Raw genomic sequence first — 24,119 nt, 5'->3', positions numbered from 1 at the left:
AAAAAGGCGTGTGGCAAGCTTCAACGTAAGTTACAAAAATAGCACCCCTACTGGCTAAATGCAAGATCACTTGACTGATCACTTGCCTCTTGGCCTGGTTTGTCCATGTTTACATTGTAATGTAATCCTGATTAATGTCAGTCTCAGGAACTATTACACAGAAACTGCAAGACAGACACCAACACTAAATTAGGTTTGTGGGTTTGGGGAAGAATAATCATATTAATTTATCCGGATAACATGATTTTCAGATTGACAGCGGTCCCCAACATTTTTTGTGCCACGGAGCGGTTTAATGTCAGACAATATTTTCACGGACCGACCTTTAAGGTGTCGCGGATAAGAACAACAAAATAAAATGGAAAAAACCAAGACAAAAACTGTGGTATTTTGTAAATATCATAATAAACGCGAATTCACTGTGTAATTGTGTAACTTTATTAGCAGCGTCCTCCTGAAATGCGACAACAACATTGAGAGTAATATCCTCCTCTCTGCCCCTTAATGCTCTCTGGTAGCTATGGTAACTCTTAAATATTTCTTTCAAAAATTAGACACAACTACAAAGCGGGAAAAGATGCAGGAAAACTGAGTTACCGATAAAGCCCTGAAAACCATCAATTTCACACCCGGGGGTGGGGAACGCTGTATTGGAGAAGAACACCACCAAAGGGCAATATGACCCGGTGAGCAGCCAGCTGAGCTCCGTGAGCTGTGTGAACCTTTAAAAATTTGGATGAACACTTTGAGCATCACCTCCATTTAGATGACACATCTGTGCAGCAACAAGTGTCTTTAAATCCTTCAAGAATCTGTGGAAGAACGTCAGGGTGTCTGCAGCCACTCATTTCCCAATCAATCAAAATCTATCCAAACTTTGTGTAAATGTCAAATTTGAACTGCATCCTCACAGCTGACACTGATGTGGTCAGCAGGATTTTCATGATCTCTGACAGATTATCCCAACATAAATTGAGCCAAGGGTGTTTTATTTACCGGTTAAAGGTAAGTGAGCACAAGTGGTGTGAATATGTAGGTGTAAAATGAGCTTTCCCAAAGTTTCTTCAGGTTCAGTTTGAAGCATCAACTCTAATTTGCACAGATAATAAGTTCATGTATGTGATGCTGATGGTTTCTGCAGACAGAAGCTGAGTGACTGATGATGTGCATGAGAGAACATAAAAGCTTTGCTCAGTAGAAGATGTGTTGTATGAATCTGATAATATTTATTCTTCAGAGATCTTCTGCAGGCTTCAGGCTGCAGACAGAAACATGATTCAGCTGCTTCTCTGTAACTTTCCAACATGGTGTTTCTCTCTGACTCCCAGTGGGGTAAACAAAGGTCTCCAGCACAACCAGAAAACTCATTTGTTGATGCTGGGAGGAAGTAAAGCCTGGACAGCTTCCTGCTCTCTGTGTCTTCCTCTCTTTTCTCCTGTGGGTTGTGCACAAACTCAGATTTCAAAATTAGAACAAACTACTGTCACCACACTGATGTGTGAGTGACCTTCTGCAGCAGCCGGCCCTCTTACTTCAGAAGTGCCCTGCTTCCTCTCAGAGATACTCTGGATTTCTCTCTGAACACTCACAGCTGTAAACACACCCACATCCACAGTTGCTCTCTGTAAACACCTCTGCAAATATGCAACGAATACGTTCACCACACGGTGGCAGCGTCTTACCAGAAAGGTTCAGTGTGATGACCAGCATTACATTCTGGTCTGTAGATCTGAAATGACTGCAGACTTCTAAAGTTTCTGTGTTAGTTTTTAAAGCTGCAGTCTGAGCGCTTTCAACTGCTAAAATTAATCAGGTATGTATTCCAGGAACATCATGTCTGTACAGATGTTCATCTAACACTAATATAACAATAATGTTAGCGTGCCTCAGGGCAGGCTGGAGGCTTCCAGAGTCACAGCACAGTCGTGTGGTTCAGTGTGGGATTACTTGAGAGCTGCCCGCACTGATTAATGAACATAACGTCATAACTATTTCTTCACATTCTGTTAATTTCTGTTAAAGTTTTAAACTCATTAGAAACAAAAAGTTCTTCATAAAAACACTGATGTCCTGCATCTAAATCCCAGGTCACTGCTGTCCTCCCATTACACTCTGAAGACAGTTTGTGTCAGTGGATGGATGAATGGATAATATGGAGTCCTCACCTTTTGCGCTCTTCTCTTCTCGGCTCGCTGGCTCTGGTGGTAGATTCGGCTGAAGTTGGACACGATGACGGGGACCGGCAGAGCGATGACCAACACGCCACTCAAAGAGCAGATGGAACCAAAGATCTTCCCCATAATGGTCTTTGGCACCATGTCACCATATCTAAGAGAGCAGAGAGTCAGAGGTCAGCCCGGCTGTGAGGTCAGCAGCAGTTTGTGTAAACTGAGATTTGCCATTTTCAGAGGGTCTGAACAACAGCAGGTATATCTGGGTTTTTGTTCTTTCGCACAGCAACGTGGAGCATCATGGATTCTTCAGATTTCGCCCACTTAGAAAAACCTGAAGACAAATAAATTTGAATACACCAAAGATCCCACAGACACACTATGAAGCTTATTCCTGTAAAGGTGTAAAGAAGAAGAACTTCAGTGTGTTTATGATGAAGATACCAAAGTTAACCTGATTGTAAATGAAAGACTGGGACACAGTATATACACTGTGTTTTGAGTCATTTATACTGGAGGAGACAATCATGACCTATGCTGAGCATAAGCTACAGTGAAATGAGTGCACCTCTGTTGATGTATTTCAGCCTCTGATAGGTCATTTTCCCAAACATCTCTGTGATGTCATACAAAAGGAAAAGCATGCTGGGTCTCTTTTCTTTGCACGGCAGTAAAGAAGCGAACATGATGGTAGATGGTGTTAAGATCTTTGGTCTTCATGCAGTGCAACGATTATTTCACAAAATGTTTGCATTACTGTGATTCAAGTGAGAATAAAATGTTGCCTGATATGTGCTGTTACAACACAGAGCATAAAGAGCAGACAGAACAGTCTGTGACTGAAGTTGGAGCATTTCTGATGTGGACCCACTTTATAAACTAGCTTGACTCCTTTGGTTCTGACTCCAGGTGGTGTAGCAGTGAACTGCTAGCTCTGTCCCCTTACAGTAAGAAGGTCCAGGGTTGAATACAGCTGAGAGGACTGAGAGGTGGTGATAAAGAAAGAAGACCCTGATCCAAAACTGACACCTTCAAGCTTGACTGAAATTTGAAGCTGCCCACCTGAACAAACCAAACACAAGTCTGATGATCAGAAAGACAGAGATTGAGCTGTTTGACTACAATGGTAAGAGCTAGGTTTAAGGTGAAGCTCTCAAACAGTCAGACGGAATCAGTAATCCTGTGTGATCATCGAGCTGTTGTTAAACATCTGTTTTCCTGTAAGCTGAACACCACACTCAACAGTTTCCTCTTCATTTATGATCAGTCGGTTTGGTGTGACAGATACTCAATGACTAAACTAAATGCAGCTTTTTCAAAGACTCTGCAGAAAATGGAGCTGATGCAGCGTTTTACCTTCAGTTTCATGAATGAAACTGCAGTTCAGTCAGCATCCACGTGGAGGCGCTAAAGCTCTGCATTACCACCACCACCACACGTCAACACATTCATCAAAACTTTAAAACACCCAAATAATTCTGCCCCACTTTCAAACAGTAAGACAGCAGCGGCATTCCCAGCATGCTCAGTGCTCAGACGCTAGGACAGAGGAGAGTGTATCCATCAGGCTAAAGTCATGAGCTTTATTCACCCTGAGGCTCAAAAACACTCAGAACATGTCAGTAACTGTTGGGTTTCTAATTACTGATTTTTCAAAGGAGATGTTTAGTTTCTATTATCATTGCTTTCAGTAATAAATCGGTCGCTCTGATTAAGTTTACACCAACAGAAATCTCAAAATGTAAGATATAAAACAAATATTTTCACATGTGGAAATGATATTTTTTCTAGCTCAAACTGATCTGTAGACAACAATCAAAGGAAGATGGCACGGCTTTTGTATAATCATCTACAGTAGCGATAAAAACAACATAATAAAAACTAAAAAATACTGGGACCACATCAGAGGAGGCAGAGAAATCTGGGTCTCCTTTGGTCTGACGTTAAACAGGATTACTTTATCATTTCCATATTGTTGTATATTCAGTGCTGCATTTTGAGCTACAGCGCACTAGTTGCCAAATGCAGTGTTCTGATTGGTCAGATCTGTTTATTTGCATGTGAAAAATCTGAAAAGTCCAGCTTGGTTCAGAAGAAAAAAAAAAAACATACCCCAAAGTGTGAGTGGCTGGATGTGGAATCCTAAAATATTTCAAACTAATACCTGGTCTGTAAAGACCTTCAGAAAAAACTCATTTGAAGTCTGGAGTGGAGAAAACATTAATCAGACTAACAAATACTCAGACTTCAAAATATCAGCATGAAGATATAAACCAAGCAGTTCAGATATCGACAACTGGTGTGTCAGCTGCTGACTAAATGTCAGCTGCTAAATGCAGCACTGATTAATATCACCCTCATAAACATGATCCACATCAAGCAGTTCAGGTTCCATTCTTCGGGTTCCAAGAGGAAGTCACTTCTGTAAACTTCTGTCCTCTTTGTCTTCCTGTCGAGTTTCATGTTTCGCTCAAGGTGAAGTTTGAGTCAGTGACGGATCGCCTCGTCTCCTCCTGCAAACCTTCAAAGCTCGAGCCACCGCGTCTCACAGGCAGCCAATCAGAGGCCGCGACCTTGTCTCAGTGTGTTTCACCCAATTAGAAACACACTCAGAGTACAGGTGTGTGTGTGTGGCTGTGTATGGTTGTGTCAGTCATGTGACTACGTCCTTCATCAAGGAGGGTGTGTGTGTTGACTCTGCTGTGTATTCACCTCTTTATAGCAAACACACACACACAAACTTGTGTGTTTGATCAAATATGGGTGTTAGTAGGTGTTCCGCCAGTAATGACTTTGACCTCAGTGGAGTAACTGACATCAGCTGAGGATAATAAGATACAGCACCCACCTTTAGTTCACTGGTTCATTGCAGCACAAATATTTTTTCCACAAATAGGAATATTGCACTGTTTTTGAACCAAATTTTTAAAAACAATGAGAACAAGGACAAAACGTTTAAGCACTGACGGTCTCTGAGTGTTATATTAACAATTATTATTATGGTAGAAAACCACATAAACCTACTGAAATACTTTATATCAAACTTTGTTGCTGATGCGCACATGAACCTGCAGGATGTCTGAAGGTTTTGACTGTTGAGCGTCTTTAATGTGATGTCACTGCCTCAGCTTTGAGGTACTGTGTGGATGACCATGTTTCCTCTGATGGCCGGACTCCCCACGTGATCGATATGCTTTCAGATGCACACTGAGGTCACAAATATGAACAGTGCAAATGCTCAGAGTCTGGGTGGTTGGAGATCCTTACGGCTAAGCTGAAAGGAAAGTGAGAGTTGAGCAGGATTTGTAGGCTGAACACCAACATTCATCCTGTCATTCGTCATTAATATTTTAATTTGGAGGAAACACCCTCAGCTCAACTTTAGTAGAGAGGTAAATTCAAGAAAATCAGGCAATAAAATATCTGCTCCATCAACCTCCTTCTGCATCAACAGCAAAGTCTTTGAGAGCGTTCCCAAACTCACTCTCTTCTTCGGCGGTTTTACTTTGCTGATCTCTCAGTAACCCAGAGCTCTGAGAGGATCTCGTCTGCTCCTTCGGAGTAAAAGCACCATAATCTCTTCAGACAGTGTGAGAGCCGAGCGCTGAGAGCTGAGGGTTTGATAATGATCCTGATGAAACGGCTTTAGTGATGAATAAAGATGATGGCTTTAATGATGGAGCATGCTCAGTGAGGAGAGTCAGTTTGATGCACTTACACTTTAATGATTCAACACAAACTGTTTCCCGCCTGTCTCTGAATGATTACGATCATCAGGCTCATCACGATGAAGGTCATGATAAAATGATGGAATATCATTTGATGATCTACAGGACGATTATATTTTTTTTCTCATCTTATTCTTGACTTTATCATTTTGTGACAGTCTCGAGCTGTGAGGGGAGAGAGCAGGAGGTGCAGGGAGGGTTAGGATGTCCAAGTCCTTCACAGAGAAAGCAGAAATCAGTCCATGAGCCACTGACAGCTCCTGAAGGAGTCAAGGAGGCCTGTTTGTTTAGGTTAAGTTAGAATCGGTTCATTCAGTAACAATAAAAATCTTCTGACTAAAGTCGCACAGAGCACCCGACATGATAAATTTGAGTAGATCAGAGCAGGTTCCCTCAGACTCATATCCCAATTTTATTTCAATGTAAACGAAAGACTTCGAGTTGATATTAGTTTCTGCAGACATGAAGCATTCAGGTTCACTTCTCTGATTGGCAGCTTGCCCACTGCAACACTCGAGGCTCATGGGAGTTTAGTGTGAAATGTCATTCAGAGCATGTGTGCTGCTGAGAGAAGGTGAACTTCATCACATACCATCACATCATCATCCTTCACGTGTCTGTGAGTGTGTGTGTGTGTGTGTGTGTGATAACAAAAAGCAGATATTGATGCTGCGGTCAGCACTTTGTCAGATCCACTGAAATCTTCAGATTTGAGCTCCTCAGAGTTTACCATTAATCCCTCCATCCAGTGGAAGCGCTATCAGCCACGCTTCCACAACCAATCAATCAGTTAATCAACATCCTGGAGGGGGAATCTGCAGCAGGTTGTAAAATAATGAAACCAATAGCAGAAAGTGTTGATCACACAGCACGGCGAGCCAGGAAACCAGACACAACTCCCTTAGGAGGAATCTGCCCGCAGACCGGCTGACCCAGATTCTGCTGCAGAAACAGCGGACAGAAAAATATGGCTGCACTTCAACGGTGGCAAGGAGGAGTTCTCACAGCTGGAGCCCAGAGCCACTAGCAGAGCCTGAATCTACAGCTGGAGCAGTTTCTAAGTAATGAAGTCCAGTTTTTAACAGAAGATGAAACACTGAAAGTTTCAGAACAACAACGATCCATCACCACACTGAGGCCCGAGAGGAGCTGCAGATTCAGGTCACGGCGCCGGTGCGGCCCAGTCTGGACCTGAGCTGCTGCACACATGAGAGGAAACGTGTTCCTGCTAGTGTGTTATCACACTGAGAGGTGTTGTACACTGTGAGCTACAGATTCTGCTTTAACAGAGAGATCTTTTCTAATCTGTGGTTCGCTTTGACTTCTTCACACTTGTTGGGCTCGTACGTATCTTAAATGGACCCCTGCACCTTCACAGGAGAGCTTAGAGTTCCTCCTGACTCCATGAGACTCTACAGCAGTAAGGCAGTCTTTCGACCTGCATGTAGACCCTAAAGTTAAAATGTGGCACTGAGCGGTTGCACTGGGAGAAGGTGATGTTGGAAAACGTAGTTTAGTGTGCAGGAAGTAAATGTGTGTGCGTCCTGCAGAGAGCTTTAACACGCTGGCTGCTGGCAGCATGTTTAACGTTTCATAAAGTGAATTCACGTTGCTCTCGCCTCGCTACGTCTAAATTATTTATGCTGCTATCTGGACAAACGGCGCCTCGCTGCTGCTCTCCCATTAACAGGACAAACAGGCCACACACACACTCCTGCTCATGTCAGAGTAAAATGTTTCTGGCTTAATGAGAGGCCTGCTTCATTATGGATGAGCGTTCAAATTCAAATTCAAATTCAAATTTTATTTGTCACGTCTCTGTGCGCCTGTGTGCGTTATTAATGCGGTGACATGATGGAGGCTTTGAACAGGTTTTATTAACAGCAGCACATTCTTCTTCACCGTAATGCTAACCACACAGACCAGGACCCGATCGACCCAAGGCAGGACCGCTGGACTGTGACCAGCCCGAACCTGGACCTCTGGGCTTCAATACAGTCACACATGTTCCCATGATCCCTGAGTCTGAGCTGACAGGCTAACAGTTATGAACCTCCAGAGAATTCTCATACTGTCAGCTCAGCCTTAAGCAGCTCTGCAGTGATGTTCAGCTCACTGTTCGGCTGTCCACCTGCAGCATTAGCACTCCGATTCAGCAGGATTACCAGCAGCTTCATGTTTAGCGCACAGAGTCTGACTCTAATGTGATTTGATTTACAGCAGGTCTGTCAGAAGAACATCAGCTGAGATGCTCTCTGCAAGCATGAGTATCACAACACAATGGAAAGAACAACCTCACAGCATCTAACCAGGAAGTCTCTCTCTAAGCAGTAGGATCATTGTGAAGTCTACAATCAGGAGACGCCTTCACGTTGGTTACTTACATAACTGTATGTGTTGGGTCTGCACCTTGCAGGCCCTGCTGGTTCAAAGACTTACCACTCATGAAGAAAGCAAGACAAACAGCTCAACCGGTTTTAACGTGCTAGCAAGGGGACAGCGTTTGGCAGTACCTCTGCCCTCGGTCTCAGATGACTCCAAAAAACCAGCCTCCCCTGCAGCCTTTTATTCTGTGACACGCAGTTTCACAAACACCCATTGTGAAACCCCTTTGAACTAAGACACTCAGTGTTTGTGTATGCATGTGCGAGCATGTGTGAGTGTGTGTGGATGTTTTTGTGTGACTTCCTGCTGATCACAAAGGGTCATCTCCCCTAACCCTGTATATGGCTCAACCACTTTTTAACAGTCTCACCATACACAAGCACAGGTGAGGCCATAAAGGGCAGGAAGTAAAACATCTAAATAAGAAAACAGAACCTTCACATAGAATGTGCCTGCAGTTAAACATTATCTATAGCTAATTGCCTCCCCCAGCTAGATGTAGGGAAGGAACAGAAAAATCTCTAAACATTCAGGTTAAGACAAGGTTTACAAATTTAAGTACAAAAATGACAACATTTAACAATTAACTCTAACAGTATTTTTCCCCCTTATCACTTTCATCTGTTTAATTGTTCTCCCCTCCATCTGCACCAGCAGCTCACATCACCTTGTGATGAAACATGCTAATGTGACCTCAGTCTGAAAATATTTTCCTCCTCTGAGGCTCTTTTATGCATTTTGACTAATGCTAGCACAAAAACAACTGAAAACCTCCTCAGTTGGTTGTGCAGCTGCTTTCTGTGGAGTGAGGAGTGAAAGATGATGAAGGCGGAGGAAAAACAGGCTCCAAACAAAGAGAGAGCGAAGAAGAGAGAAGCTAAAGGTCGCAGCAGACACTTTTATTCATCTCTCTATTTTTAAACTCGTCACTGTGACAGATCGAAGCTGTCAGGGTCAACATCCATCTTCTTCAACACACACACACACCTACACACACGTGTGTGGTTAGTTCGAAGTGAGGACCTTACAGTAAATAAATGCTCATCATTCAGCTCTGATGATGGCACACACCTCCATCACTCATATCTGCAACTGGAAACCCATCCAGCCTCAGCGTCATCATTCTTCTTCTTCTGCTGCTGTTTTAATTTGCACACAGCAGTTTGTCCTTCACGTTTACCTGACCTCGGCTTTCCGTCTCCTTCATTTACTTTATTATCAGAACGATCCGGTGGTTTCAGATGGATTTTTATTTCAGCCGCTCACATTTCATCCACACACAAACACCAATTAGGTGGCAGCTGTGGAGTCTGAAGAGCAGAGGAAGAAGCGAGGAGGATGAGCAAATGCAGAGAGGAAGAAGGCAGAGAGGATGCAAATGTATTCCCCAGCTGTCACTGTTTTGCATTAATAAGCCCTGAAAATAGATCCACAGGCAGAGTCCATCAGTCTCTGTCACATTGTTGAAACGCTGCTTTTGACCAGCAGCAGCTCCTCTTGAGGCTCACGCTCGCCTGCAGTGACTCAGCCTGAGTCCCCTTTACATCTGAATACTGACACAGATTCTCCTGTAAACAGCTCAGACTGCTGACCTGAATCAGAACAGCGTCAATAAGGACCTGCTCCGCCACACCATCCAGGACAGGGACACTCTGTTGGATGAAGGTACAGGGAGTCCATCACAGTTAAACTGTTAATTAAAATGAAATGTTTAAATGTTTAAGATGAAGTTTTGCTGATGTACTCCACACCTTTATTTTCTCTATTATGCATGTTCATATTTAAATTAATTGCCGCCCCTTTACTACTTTTTTTACTCAATGCCAAGTTTAGTCACAGGTGTTCAAACCTGAATCTTGTGAAAAAAAGATGCAAGAGAAGATTAGAGTCGGCCCTTTATCGTATTAAGTTACAGTTCAGTTACAGCGGAGAGATAATACCCACAGTTAAATATTTGAAGTTATTCATCCATTCATCTGCTGATTATTCATGCTTTTGACCATCCCAGTATTTGAACTTAGACTTTATGATATATATATAAGAGAGATCACCTGCACTGGTCTCTTTAGAGATCCGGTGTGCGTGGTGCTGGTGTTACGCAGAAAATCACTTCCCAAGGTGTAGTACAGTGGAACCCCGACTTACGAATACCCCATTTAACGAAAAATTCAAGTTACGAAGGCACTTAACGGCAATATTTCTGCCCGTGTTACGGCAAAATGCCTGTGTAACGAAATCCGCTGGCTCTGATTGGCTGAGCCCACAATGACCACAATTCCCACAACGCCTTCCGAATCATGTGACAACCCCTTGGCTTTCGTACTTGCGCTTCGCTGTTCCACTTGAACGACATATTGTTGTTGCAGTTAGCAATTAGCCTATAGCCTATCGTTCACTCAGAAGGCGTGATGGGTGCTTCGACTTACGAAAATTTTCGACTTACGAAAGACCCTCGAGAACAAATTAATTTTGTAAGTCGGGGTTCCACTGTAGTTCCAGTGCTTCTGGAACTACTACTGCTGTACCTGGTTCTTGGTTGTATTTTAGGTCAGAAGGTTAGCTCAGAGCTTAAAACCTTAAAGCATCTCTAGAGGAGCACAAAAATCAGACATTTAAAACGTGTTTCTTTCTGCACTATAACTTCACTATGGCTCCAGATGCTACCATTGGGACGGCTGTGAGATTGGTTGATGGTTTGCTGTTGGCTTTTGTTGCTCTGTGAAGCAAACTGCCCAGACTGGATGTTAAAAAGACCACGAGATCCTTCAAAAGGATGCAGGGGACCAGCTGAACGATCTTATTACTGTTTGAATCAAACGTCCTGTCCACCTGTCATGTTTGTTTGGGTCTGATGTTTGGTATTCACCGTTTTGTCATCCGGTCTGTCTCCAGGATTGTTTCTGTTAGTCCTCTCTCTGTGGTCTTCTCTGATAATGTGGAATAATTGGTGTGTGTAAAGCAGCTGCGGACCTCGATCTAATGACGACTCAAAGAGCAGCCATTAGCAGCTCTCTGACTTTAAGCAGCACGCTCATTTAACCACATGAAGGAGAAACTTCAATTAACTGTAGCCTTCAGACACAAAGCACAGAGGAGAGTAGAAATTACATGAATGATCAGATAATTAAAGAAAAAAACATGGACGACAATGAATTAAATCCTGATGTTTACCTGAAGAGCCATAATTGTCAGTAATGATCCGCTGATTAGATATGGAACACGCTGGGCGAGAACATTACTTTTTTTAAGCTTTCAGACCTTAATAAGTGAACTGATCAACAACAGGAAATAATCTGCACCTCCTTTTAAAATGAAATCATTATCTCCTCCAGGATCCTCACGTGATTACAGTCTCATTATAATTATCTTTATTCAGTTGCCTAAAATTGTGTACGGGAGTTTTTCTCCAACAAACAAAAGTATTTTTTTCTGTATTAATATTTTACATTTTTTGTCATTTTTTTAATCCTTCATTTTAGTTTTGTATTTTATCTTCGTGTTCCTGCAGGTTTTAAGTTTCCCGCTTCCTGACAGTCCAGGAAAGCATACAACAAGATAGAGAAAGTGACTGCTGAAGAGACATCGACATAATCATGCCAATAAAAACATTGGTCCAACAGTTGTTTCAGCCTTCCAGAACCTCATTAAAGAGATTCCTCCTCGTCCATTGCTACATTATGAATCCCTCATCCTACAGAGAGATAAGCTCTGCTTCATTACAGACTCTCGCCTCACTCAGACACAGTAAGGCTCTCGACCTCCGTCAGGTTGAGTGATTATGCATCTTGAACATCTACATTGGAACAAGCAGCAGCAAGATTTGGAACATTTATAAAGAAGAAGACAGCATTATTTATCACGGAGACACAACAGCAGACTGAATTTGTTTCCTCTGTGGGCAGAGGCCACAGGCAGCAGGACCTCACTCAGAGGCAACTGGGGCGTAAAACCCCCAACCAATCACTAACCGAAAGCTCGAACTGTAGTTTTAAGGTAGAAGCTGTTAGTTCATTTAAATTTCTGTAAAATGTGAACCTTTCATTGGTGCTCAGGTCTGCAGGAAAAAATTTAATGAGCCTCTGAAACCTTTTTCCTAGCGAAATGATTAGAAGGTCTGAATGTTTTGGGGTGTTTCCATTGCTCTCTATAAAAAGAAGAAGATGAAACAAAGACCACAAACACACAAACCATGCTGACTCCAGCTTCCTCTGACTGGAAGGTCTAAACCAGAGGTCTCGAACTCCAGGCCTCGAGAGCTGGTGTCCTGCAGGTTTTAGATGTGTCCTTGTTCCAACAAAGCTGATTAAAATAGCTAAATTATCTCCTCAACATGTCTTGAAGTTCTCCAGAGGCCTGGTAATGAACTGATCATTTGATTCAGGTGTGTTGACCCAGGGTGAGATCTAAAACCTGCAGGACACCGGACCTCGAGGCCTGGAGTTCGAGACCCCTGGTCTAAACAGATCCGCAGAGAACATGGAGCAACATGATAAAGAACAAACTGTACTTTCAGAGTTAACCCTGCAGGAGGCACTATGTGAAAAAAACAACATTAGTGCTCCCTGTGTGAGTCTTCATCACATGTGTTTTTTTGTCTTCATCCGTGAGTTATCTCTGCTCATGTTTTGCTTTTGATATTTTTCCAGCCAATCAGATGTAAGTATTCCTCTGCTGAGGCGAGTGGAGTTGAAGATCAGTGCAGTTTGTCTTATTGGTGGGGAGATGAGAAAATGAAGATGCTGGATGTGGATTAGTTTCTTTAAAGTGGCAAAATCCAGCACCCTGGTGGAAGATCAGCTCTGAGAACACTTCTGGTTTTTAGCTGTAGGCTTAAAGTCCTGACAGAGGAGAGAGCAGAAACTGGCAGACAGGTTCAGTTCAGCTCAGATTGATCTCCTCCTTAAATAAAATGTGCTGTATTTTCAGGGAAAACTTAAAAATGATAAGCCATCAGCGTGCGAGAACAGATATTGATGTGAAAATAAAAACTATCAATCACCGCAGAGGAGCTGTGAATCTGAAGAAAGATGCATCAACGTGCCGATGTGCAGCCATTTATAATAACAGACAACTAATCCATGAGCTCCCGCTGAGCCTCTGCCTTCAGCTTTAACCTCTGATTGGTCCTGCTGATCGTCTCTGCGGGATCACTGAACAATCGATGACATCACAGGTGGAGCTCTATTGATCCATTGATCTATTGACCTGAACTAAGTGCACTGTGAGTCCTGCAGCAGCTGACACGGAGGAGGGCGCAGCACCGAACCCTTCATCTCTCATTCTGTTGATCGAAGTTCACTCTAACACCACCACCGCCTGGGACTAGGGACAAAATGATGGAGTGTTTATTTAACGGCACAATCAGCACAGAGTTTGGATGAAGAACGACGGCCGCATTGTTGCTGATATTTTTATTAAACGATGAAACATTTTTCACTTTGTCAACAAAACGTCTCATTAAACTTCAACTAGTCAAAACCAGAAACTTTCCTCTTACACGAGTCCGTTTAATTCAATCACACTTTCACTTTTTACTCCAGCAGATGAAACAACATGAGATGATCTGTCCCAGTAAATATACAGCACCAGTGTTTAGTTTGGTTCTAACCCTCTATAACACATCCACCCAAATTCCTATTGAAAATGATGAATGGGGCAGCTGTCTAAACAACATTAAGCTCTGAAAGGTGAAAGGTAGTCTTCTCCTCCTCAGCCGTCTGCAGACTGGTTCAGATGCAGAGAACCGTTTCCTCTGCTCTGAGGATAAACTTGTGATGCTCATAATCAGACATGAATACATGTAAAACTGTAGGAAACGTTCATCAGCTGTGCAGTTACACCAGCCTGTGGAACATTTAGCTGTTTGGTAATGACTCTCTTCATGTAAAAACAAAGACTACTAAAAGTCTGTTGGCACTCTAATGCTCAGTGGGTAAACACTGGTGACTGAGCGACCAGGTTCTGGTGCTAGCAGGGTAAGAGGAACAAAAGCTTTGTTATTTCCACCATGATCTAAAATCTCTTAAAGACAAATGTAATCTATCGGGAAATGTTTAACCCTCAGATGGACCCCTCGCTGCTGAGCACAGCTTAAATTCCTGAGAAGTCTTGTGCAGCTGTGTGCGAATTCGTCTGCTGGTTTCCTGCTGCTGCGCTGCCAAAGCTAAAAACTGTGCAGGTTTTCGACAATGACGGGTGTCAAACTGAGAAGAAATGAATCAATACCATCAGTCAACGTGTGGCTTCTTCCAACACTGTTCTCACCTGAGAAAATAGTTTCTACTCCAAAGTGTCAGGTGGTTAAACTCTGTGATGACAGCAGTAATAAACAATAAATGAAGTTTTGATGCGATGTATGAGTAGCAGTCTGTACACAGACATCATCACCACAGCCCAGCAGAGGGGCTCAGCTTCCTGCTGCTCACGGCAGATCATGGAATGCAGAGTCTATTGGTTTCGATAAAGGCTGACAGACATGATCACCGCTCTGTTCACGTCACCAGTGAGGGGAACAAGTACCTGTACTCTCAGAAACTGGGTTACAGTAAAAGTCCATTGCTGTGTACCACAGTGAATTCTTGGATCTCCTTTCAAGGGCCGAAATGTACAAATGTGTGACTGAATATCCTTGCATGGAAGATCAGGTGATCTAATAGGTCAAAACTGTCACCAGATGGTCTGAGTGAGATACAAATCAGTACTCATGAAAGGGCCCAGAGGCACTCCTTCATCACCACTGAATGTACAGTGAGATGCTTTACTGAGTTCCACCCTAAAAGAACTGCACTCAGTGTCACTGGAAAGGTTCTGAAGCTCAAGTCCTTCCTGGGTAAAGTTCCTGTGATGGACACAAAACCCACCTGGAGCACACCTCAGGTTACACCTGCAACTGCAGTCGATGAGGACTGAAAGCGAGTAAACACGTTCAGTTGGCACTGACACCTGAATAAAATCAACGACACATCAGCCTATAACCCCGCAGCTGTGCTCGGCTCTGCAAGGCATGCTAGGATGCACCCGGCTCGCCGTCACCTCCCTGAAACCCACTGAATAATTCAGTGTGACTTTTCACAAACAGCTGCAGCACACACAGAGGGCCGGGATGTTTTTAGTGGCAATTAATTTGCTGCTGACAGGTAATAAGAGGAGACTCCGCCTCCATCCATCCTGATTTATCTCACCTGTCACCGTAACAACCCCCTCCCTCCCTCTCTGTGAAGTCTCTCTATGGGACTCGACTGTTGCTAATTACCCCGTCGCAGCTCGCTTCCTCGCCTACACACCTGAGCTCCTAAGCTACCTCTGTGTGTGTGTGCGTGTGTGTGTGTGTGCACGCGCCCTTGTATTGCATTTTCTCTCTTGTTATTCATAGCAGGGGCTGAGAGCTGGCTGCTGACCTTTGACACCTGGAAGGTCTTCCTGGTACTGTAACTAAGGAGGGTCACTGTGATGAAACCAACCTACAGACGCCTGCACTGGCTTCACGTCTATCCCACATGGTAATCAGAGGGCAGTACAATACTTTAAACATCTTAACAGTAGTAGCTTAGGTTTAAGCTTAGGCTCAGCAAAGGGTCAGTACTTGTAATGCAACAGCAGGAGCTCTGAGCATGATGCAGACTGCACATTAGCAGTCCGCTCTCAGTTTCCAGAAATTTAAAAATGGAAGTTCAGTCTGAAAAATGCTGATGATTTTCAGTCACTCTGTGTCTGGAGTGCTTTGTGTCTTAAAGTGAATCTGAAACCATTTTAAAAGCTGTAAATTGTTTACACCTGCGGATGCCCTGGTTCATGACTCTGTCAGGGATGACAGACAGAGCATCATTAGTGTCAGAGTGAGAAGGCACGGGCTTGTTTTTAGCCTAACCTCCCCCTGCACCGCCACTGCTTAAGGCGGTCTCTTTACACACCAGGACAGGAGGCCAGGTCCTGCAGCAGGTCCAGACTGTGCAGGTGAAAGGTAAAGCGGCTTTAATATGAAACTAGCTGAACGAAGGTGCCACAAACTTTAGTGTGTGACATACACAAAAGAGTATGTCACACAGATAAGAACACACCAGAGCACAACCACCAGCAGATGCAAACAAAATCAGGCAGCTTACAAAAGATCAGCCCAGTAAGTGTTCGAGAAGACACTCAGGAACACGATGCCTGCGAGTGCTGCTGTTAAATTAGGATGGATTAATGGGGAGGCAGAGTGTGACTGCTGGAGCTGCTCGAGGTGCTCGAGAAAGTTTCCTCTTGTAATCAGCTCATCGTATCTCTTTGTGATGGTAAATGGCAAATGGTAAATGGCCTGTATTTATATAGCGCTTTACTAGTCCCTAAGGACCCCAAAGCGCTTTACATATCCAGTCATCCACCCATTCACGCACACATTCACACACTGGTGATGGCAAGCTACATTGTAGCCACAGCCACCCTGGGGTGCACTGACAGAGGCGAGGCTGCCGGACACTGGCGCCACCGGGCCCTCTGACCATATCCGTATGTGTAGAAACAAAGCTGTCAGAAACATGTTCTGCAGGGAAGTATCTCCCTCTGGGTTACTACAACTCGAGTCAGGCCGAGGTCACAGCTGTGCAGTGTCCCGACAGTCAGGACACCCCGAGCCTCGCACAGGTACTCACACAGCGTGCTGTGATGTCACTGCTCCACAATCGGCCACAGGAACTTTGAAACAGACACGATTAACTTTCCTCTAATCTGAATGCTCGTCGCCCCAAACCTCTGAAAACATGAAGATCAGACACAAACACACATTAAATGCTATATAATACGTGTGTGTGTGTGTGTGTGTGTGTGTGTGTGTGTGTGTGTGTTTTGACTGCTTGTTCAGCCTGTTCTCTGTTCAATAGATTAAAGAGCCAAAAGGCAGTTTAATCATCATGTCTAATCCCTCAAGCCAACACAATACATGGTAATCCAGTTTAACACACACACACAGAGGCAGACACAGATGAACTGTGTCCAGTATTGTGGAGTTTCATATTTCAGTGTGGATTTTTCACTGGAACTTGTTCTGCTCCTCTCGTCATCATGTGATGTTTATGTGAGGTTTTACTTTCTCCTCCGCCTGCATGACTCTGTCGGAGGTTATTCGGTTCATGCAGCTCAGTTCAGTTCAGCTGTCGATTTCAGAGGTAGTTTTATCTGACTGCTGCAACCAGGGGGCGCTACAGTGTGACACCTCCACATACGGTTTAAACGATCGTTTGTCAAGTCTCGAGATCAGCCTATCTAAGGTTGCCATCTCCTCAACAAGGGGTGTGGTTGACTGTGAAACTGCTCACTCATTGGCTAACAGCATGTGATTGACAGGTTGCTAGCCTTCTTTTGAAAGAAGTTCTACAAGTGGAATATCTGAAGAACTGGCGACTAGTGATGGGATTTCCGGCTCTTTTTAGAGATCCGGCTCTTTCGGCTCCGAACCGGCTCTTCAGGTTGTTTTGTTGCTTTAATTAATTTATTATTAACAATAATATAAAATTATGCACAAAAGGAACAATGACAAACCCTGGTTTACTCCTAAACTCAAAAAGCTGTGGCTGGAAAAGAGAAAGGCGTTCAGAAGCGGAGACAGGGACTGCTACAGAGAGGCCAAGTACAGGTTCACTAAAGAAGTGGACATTGCTAAACATCAGCACTCTGAGAAGATGCAGCAGCAGATCTCAGAGAATGACTCGGCCTCTGTGTGGAAAGGTTTTAGGAATATCACAAACTACAAGCCTAAAACCCCCCACTCCACTGATGACTTGCTCTTAGCCAACACCCTTAACGACTTCTACTGCCGTTTTGACGAGCCATCAGGCAGCCTTCACACCTCCAATGGCCCCAACAATAGAGACACTTTGGACACTAATTCCCCCACCTCTCCCCCCTACATAGAGCCATCACCACCTTCAAACCGTTCACCTACAACACCCCCCTCCTCACCCCACACAAAAGAGGATTTCACACCACCTCCTCCCACCACAACTCTTCATATTCATGAAGCAGATGTGAGGAAGCAGTTTAAGAACCTGAATGCTCGGAAAGCTCCCGGCCCAGACGGCGTGTCTCCTGCCACCCTCAGACACTGTGCAAACGAGCTGGCCCCAGTGTTTTCTGGCATTTTCAACTCCTCACTGCAGGCATGTCATGTGCCTGCCTGCTTCAAGTCCTCCACCATAATCCCTGTCCCCAAGAAACCTAGGATCACTGGACTAAATGACTACAGACCCGTGGCTCTGACATCTGTGGTCATGAAGTCTTTTGAGCGCCTAGTTCTCTCCCATCTCAGGACCCTCACGGCCCCCCTCCTGGACCCCCTGCAGTTTGCATATAGAGCCAACAGGTCTGTAGACGACGCCATCAACATGGCCCTACACTTCATCCTGCAGCATCTGGACTCCCCAGGAACCTACGCCAGGATCCTGTTTGTGGACTTCAGCTCTGCCTTCAACACCATCCTTCCAGACCATCTCCGAGACAAGCTTTCCCAGATGAATGTGCCTGATCCCATCTGCCGGTGGATCACTGACTTCCTGACGGACAGGAAGCAGCATGTGAGGCTGGGAAAGAATGTCTCGGACTCCCGGACCATCAGCACCGGCTCCCCTCAGGGCTGTGTTCTTTCTCCTCTGCTCTTCTCCCTGTACACCAACTGCTGCACCTCCACCCACCAGTCTGTCAAGCTAATCAAGTTTGCAGATGACACCACCGTTATTGGACTCATCTCGGACGGGGACGAGTCTGCCTACAGGAGGGAGGTTGAACGTCTGGTGTCCTGGTGCAGCCACAACAACCTGGTGCTGAATGCCCAGAAGACAGTGGAGATTATTGTGGACTTCAGGAAGCACACAGCCCCACTCCCCCCCATCATCCTGACTGACACCCCCATCACCTCTGTGGACTCATTCCGCTTCCTGGGTACCACCATCACCCAGGACCTGAAGTGGGAGCCCACCATCACCTCCGTCATCAAGAAAGCCCAGCAGAGGATGTACTTCCTGAGGCAGCTGAAGAAATTCAACCTGCCAACACGGACGATGATGCAATTCTACACCGCAATCATCGAGTCCATCCTCACCTCCTCCATCACCGTGTAGTACGCTGGAGCCACTATCAGGGACAAACAGAGACTGCAGCGTGTTGTGCGCTCTGCTGAGAAGGTGATTGGCTGCAGACTCCCATCTTTGCAGGACCTGTACACCTCCAGGACATTGCGGCGTGCAGCTCGGATGTCAGCTGACCCTTCTCACCCTGGACACAGTCTGTTTGACCTGCTCCCCTCAGGCAGGAGGCTCCGGTCCATTCGCACCAGAACCTCTCACCATAAGAACAGTTTCTTCCCCTCTGCTGTTGGACACATGAACAATAACCATATGACTGTTCCCGCTACTAACACATGACCCTACGCTGTGTTCACTGCATCATTCCATGATTGGCACTGATCACCACCTGCACTCATGTATATATCTTTCAACGTAGCACTCTTAATTCTTATTCTCATGTATATATCTCATGTATAGCTCATGCACATATCTTTCTACGTAGCACTTTTAATTCTTATCCCTACTTTTATTTTTTTCCATGTCTATTTAAGTGCTATTTATGACAGCATGTTTGCACTGAAGCACCGCAGCAATTTCCTAATGTTGTAAACCTGCTCAACATTTGGCAATAAACCCCATTCTGATTCTGATTCTGATTCTAGAGACAAAACACGTACAAATTCCAAAACACATTTCTAGCATGAACTGAACTTCCAAAGCAGAGCTACTAGATCACTTAAATTACACAATTGAAAGCATATTTGTGTTGTTTGTGTATTTATACACAAGCATTCATATATATTCAAATAATTTTAAAAAAAGTTCATTTACCTGTTACTACCACACACCAAATCCGGTCGTTGGTACTTGCTGGCTTGTGTAGCCACTAGGTAACAAAAGCTCAACACTGCGCCCAGCATCCTGGAGCACTTCTGTTGTCTTTTGTACGTATTTTGAGTTTTTATATGCTTCTGAGTTTTTAATGTGCTTCTGAGTTTTTACGTGCTTCGGACTTTGTACGTGTTTTTACGTGTTTTGGAGTTTGTACGTGTTTTTACGTGTTTTGGAGTTTGTACGTGCTTCAGAGTTTGTACGAGATTTGAGGTTTGTATGTGCTTTGTCTCTAGGGGACACTGTAAATATACTTTTATTTATTCACTCCACATAAAATGTAATAAATAAATCATATAATACAAAAATCAACTATTCACATTTCAACTTTTAACTATTTAAATTTTCAGCTTTTTCCTTTTACAAATTTAAAGTGAAACAACACAAAACACTGCAAACCACAACACAATTAAATATAAATTAAAATATGAAAACAAAAAGAAGATGCATATTCTCTGTCATATGGACCTGCATGAATAAACTTTCTGAATCCTTTATCATCTGCAACCGAAAATAGTTGTGGATGATTACTATACCTTTCTAATGTGATGTTGTTGTCCCTGGCTCTCTTTCTCTCTCTCTCCCTCTGGCTCTGTTCCTGTGCTACTCAGTGTAACTACTGCCCCTCCCCCCTCCGCCCAGCGTAAAGCACAAGGCTCGCGTGCGGAGTGAAGCGGAAAAAAGTGCGAGAGCGAGAGGGTGAGAGAAAGAAAAAAAAGAAAAAAACACGTGACGGCTCGCGATAAGGAGCCGGCTCGCGTCGTTCACGTCAAAGAGTCGGCTCTAAGAGCCATTTCGTTCGCGAACGACCCATCACTACTGGCGACGCTGAGACCCAGTGGTTGAACAGGAAATGACTCCCAGACGGAGTCACTGTTTTCTCATTAAGATCAGCTGACCAGTGCAGCTCTGAGGACTAGCAACATTATGTAATATACACATTGCAGCGTTCCAGCCTCGGGTAACTGATAATAAAGATTAGCTTAAATTCATACTGAAACTGCTTCCGCTGACCTGTGGCATGGTCTTTACCTTCTCCATCTCTGAGATTCACCTGCTGTTTGTTTGTTCACACTTAGGTTCAGCTTCAGTCCACAGTTAGAAATATAACCCAACATAATTTCTGAACCGCAACCAAATGGCTGCAGTCGGCAGATAGAAACCTGGATGTGTCGGTCTGTTAATACGTGTCCAAGTTGGAGCAGAAAAGAAGCAGCACAGAGGAAGCTGCCGGGATTCAGCGCAGCAGAAGACTGACCGATTCCGTGATTCTGCTGATAACAGCTCCGAGTATGAAAGTGATAGGAGCGTTTCAAATTTGCTGCTGATATTTCTGCAGATATTTTTCCCTCTGAAAACGAGTTCAGCAGCCGGCAGTGGCACAGTAGGATGGGGAGGGAGGGCCAGGGATTCTCTCAGGTTAACACCTGCTATCTTCGAGGTAAATATAATGACACGCGAGCAGCTCTGAGGCTCCTCTGCAGTCTCCATCAGCTCTGTTTGTGTTAAGTGAGCGTGTCACTCCTAAAGTCTGAAATTAATGAATTAGTCAGGCCAAAATCAAACAAACAGCTGTAAATAGAGAGTGTTTGGTCAGGATTAACACCTCTGTTGTGACCAATCTGAACGGTGCTAGTGACAACCTCAGACTGCTCTCCAGACTCTCAGCCATGAGTCTGCCACGCTCACTGCTTCATTTAAAACGCTGACAGCAGGCGGCTTTGTAGCGTCTAAAACACGCACACGGGTGTAGAAGAAGAAACCCACGCCCATTAGTCTGTGGGCTTCGTGTTTACGCTCCCGCCACGGCACTGACACCATCACGGTCACTTTTACTGTTAATGCTTCCCATCCCCACAGATAGTTTACAGACCATGACGAGTGCGGGGGTCTGCTATGACGAGGAGACAGTGCAGGCTGAGATGCTCAGAAAACAAGAACTAAGTGTTCATTCAAACATTTGACAAACTGATTAAATAAGAAATGCTGATATATCTGATTCTGTCCTTTCTGTATATAAAAGAAGCATTCTTGTGTACTTGATGGAGACCTAGTACTTTATTATATTTACCTTCACCTCGCCATGAACCGCCATTAAACACCTTATTTAGGGGATGTTTAGGACACAGGTTTAAAAGATGGATCCTGTCACCTTATTTAGAGAAACAGGCCTGACTGTGAAAGGTGAACCTGTCTGCTATGTTTAAGGCCTGAACACGACCTCTCCATCTATCCGATACGTTCGCTTCACACAGCCCATCAGTTCATCATCTGCCTGAAACAAACTATTTTGGTTGCCAGCCCTCACTAAAAGCTCACCTTATCAGTGCTCATCACTAATTCCACTGTGAAGGTTCAGCTGTAAACTTCTTCAGACCATAGCCTCACTCGTGTTGCAGAGTGATTCATATCTGTAGACATCAGTGTGGCAGAACAACATCTGTCTGCTCAACATCACGCTCACATTTCTCTATGAGGCACTGATCACTGTTCATACACAGTTATCGGTGTGTCTCTTCTTCCTGGTGTTCAAGTTGACCATCCGACACATGCACGTAGTTAGACCAAACTAAACAAAGTTTAGAGTAAGCTATTTAGGTAGTCTGATTAGCTTGTCTATGGGTTTCTAACCGTGTGATCCACAAATGCTGGAAGGGGAAAAATCATAGAGACAGAGAAGCAGAGCTCTGCAGCAAAACAGGGTCAGCAGGGGGAACAGAAGGATGCAAATACCGGTGTTTATAGGATAAAATGGCTATGGCTAATGGCTATGTGGTGATACATCAGCACTCAGCAAACACACACGTGTACGAGGGGCGTATGCTAAAAAGTCAAATGAAGTGGAAAAACATCTGTACAGCTGCTGTACAGTGTGTTCAAGGCCATCCAGGACTGAACGAGCTGTGGCCGGGGAATAGTCTCCACTGTTTGTGCCATTACATCAGGAACAGCAGAACATTCCTCCCTGAATTCCAGAAACCGACTCCTCTGGGACCAGCAGCACTGTTTCCTCACTGAGACTCACCGATGAGCTCCAGAACCTTCTCTGAGATCGTATCAGTCACATGACTTCATTACATATGAATGTGTGTGTGTGTTGTGTGTGTGTGTGTGTGTGTGTGTAATTAGTATGTTGGTAGGCAGTAAATGAGGTTTACATTAATTGTATTAAAGCTAATTAATGGTTTCAGCACACAGAGAGCAAAGATTCACTTAATCACCGACAGAATCAGAAAAATCCTCTGAGCTGACATCTGCTGTTACCAGTCATTGACACACACACACACGCACACACCTGCAGAGTCTAAATATAGAGCAGCTCTGTGCAGTTCTGGTGAAGCTGGTCAGGAGAAGACATGAGCGCTTATACACAGCAGCTCATCAACATGAATGATGAATGAAATTAAAAATAAACTGGATTTAATAATTGGAAGAAAAGAATCTTTCCCCCAATTGCAGAAAAGTTTCCATGCTTGCTTGAAGCAGGAAAGTTTTGTGCCGAAGAGGAAATTATGATGATAAATGGGAGTGGAAATCCATTTGTGGGAGAAGATAATGATGTTGCATTTTGCATGAACAGGCTGAAAAATGGTTCAGAGGTTCCATTACAGATTGAAAATAATAACTTTGGCTGTTTTTTGCATGTGGTCTGTGCAGCTTTAGAGAGGTCAGCCCGCTGGGAGGAATGAGGAAACCCGCTGCTCCGCAGCGTTCGCTGAAGCAGTTCATGTTGCAGTGAGTGTCAGACTGCAGGAGCCATCAGGATGGTGTTTATTCACATCTCATCTGGAGCAGAGAGTGCTGCCTCACATTCGAGGGTTAGAATTCACTATAAAAGCTGACATGGAGATAATTAGACGAGCCTCTTCCTTTTCTCTGCTTCAGTGGTTTCATACTGGATCTTCTTT

At 44.2% G+C, this 24,119-nt stretch overlaps 1 protein-coding gene across 2 annotated transcripts in view; it reads right to left on the bottom strand.

Moving 5' to 3' along the window:
* The window catches only part of LOC146689246 (A-type voltage-gated potassium channel KCND2-like), a 104,443-nt gene that overhangs the window by 11,367 nt on the left and 68,957 nt on the right, over window positions 1–24,119 (bottom strand). Inside the window, exon 2 of one of the 2 annotated variants that reach the window (XM_085437757.1) lies at window positions 2,166–2,328. In XM_085437757.1, coding sequence (XP_085293883.1) covers window positions 2,166–2,328 — 163 coding nt within the window. The remainder of the gene's footprint in view (window positions 1–2,165; window positions 2,329–24,119) is intronic. The other variant, XM_085437758.1, reaches the window with a different exon arrangement.

This window comes from Copadichromis virginalis, linkage group LG17 (assembly GCF_057382275.1).
Source record: "Copadichromis virginalis isolate Kocher_CV1m ecotype Utaka linkage group LG17, C_Virginalis_male_GT1.1, whole genome shotgun sequence".
In the NCBI taxonomy this organism is placed as follows: domain Eukaryota; kingdom Metazoa; phylum Chordata; class Actinopteri; order Cichliformes; family Cichlidae; genus Copadichromis; species Copadichromis virginalis.
Note: the sequence above shows the minus strand (reverse complement) of the source record. Positions and strands in the feature narration are given on the sequence as shown.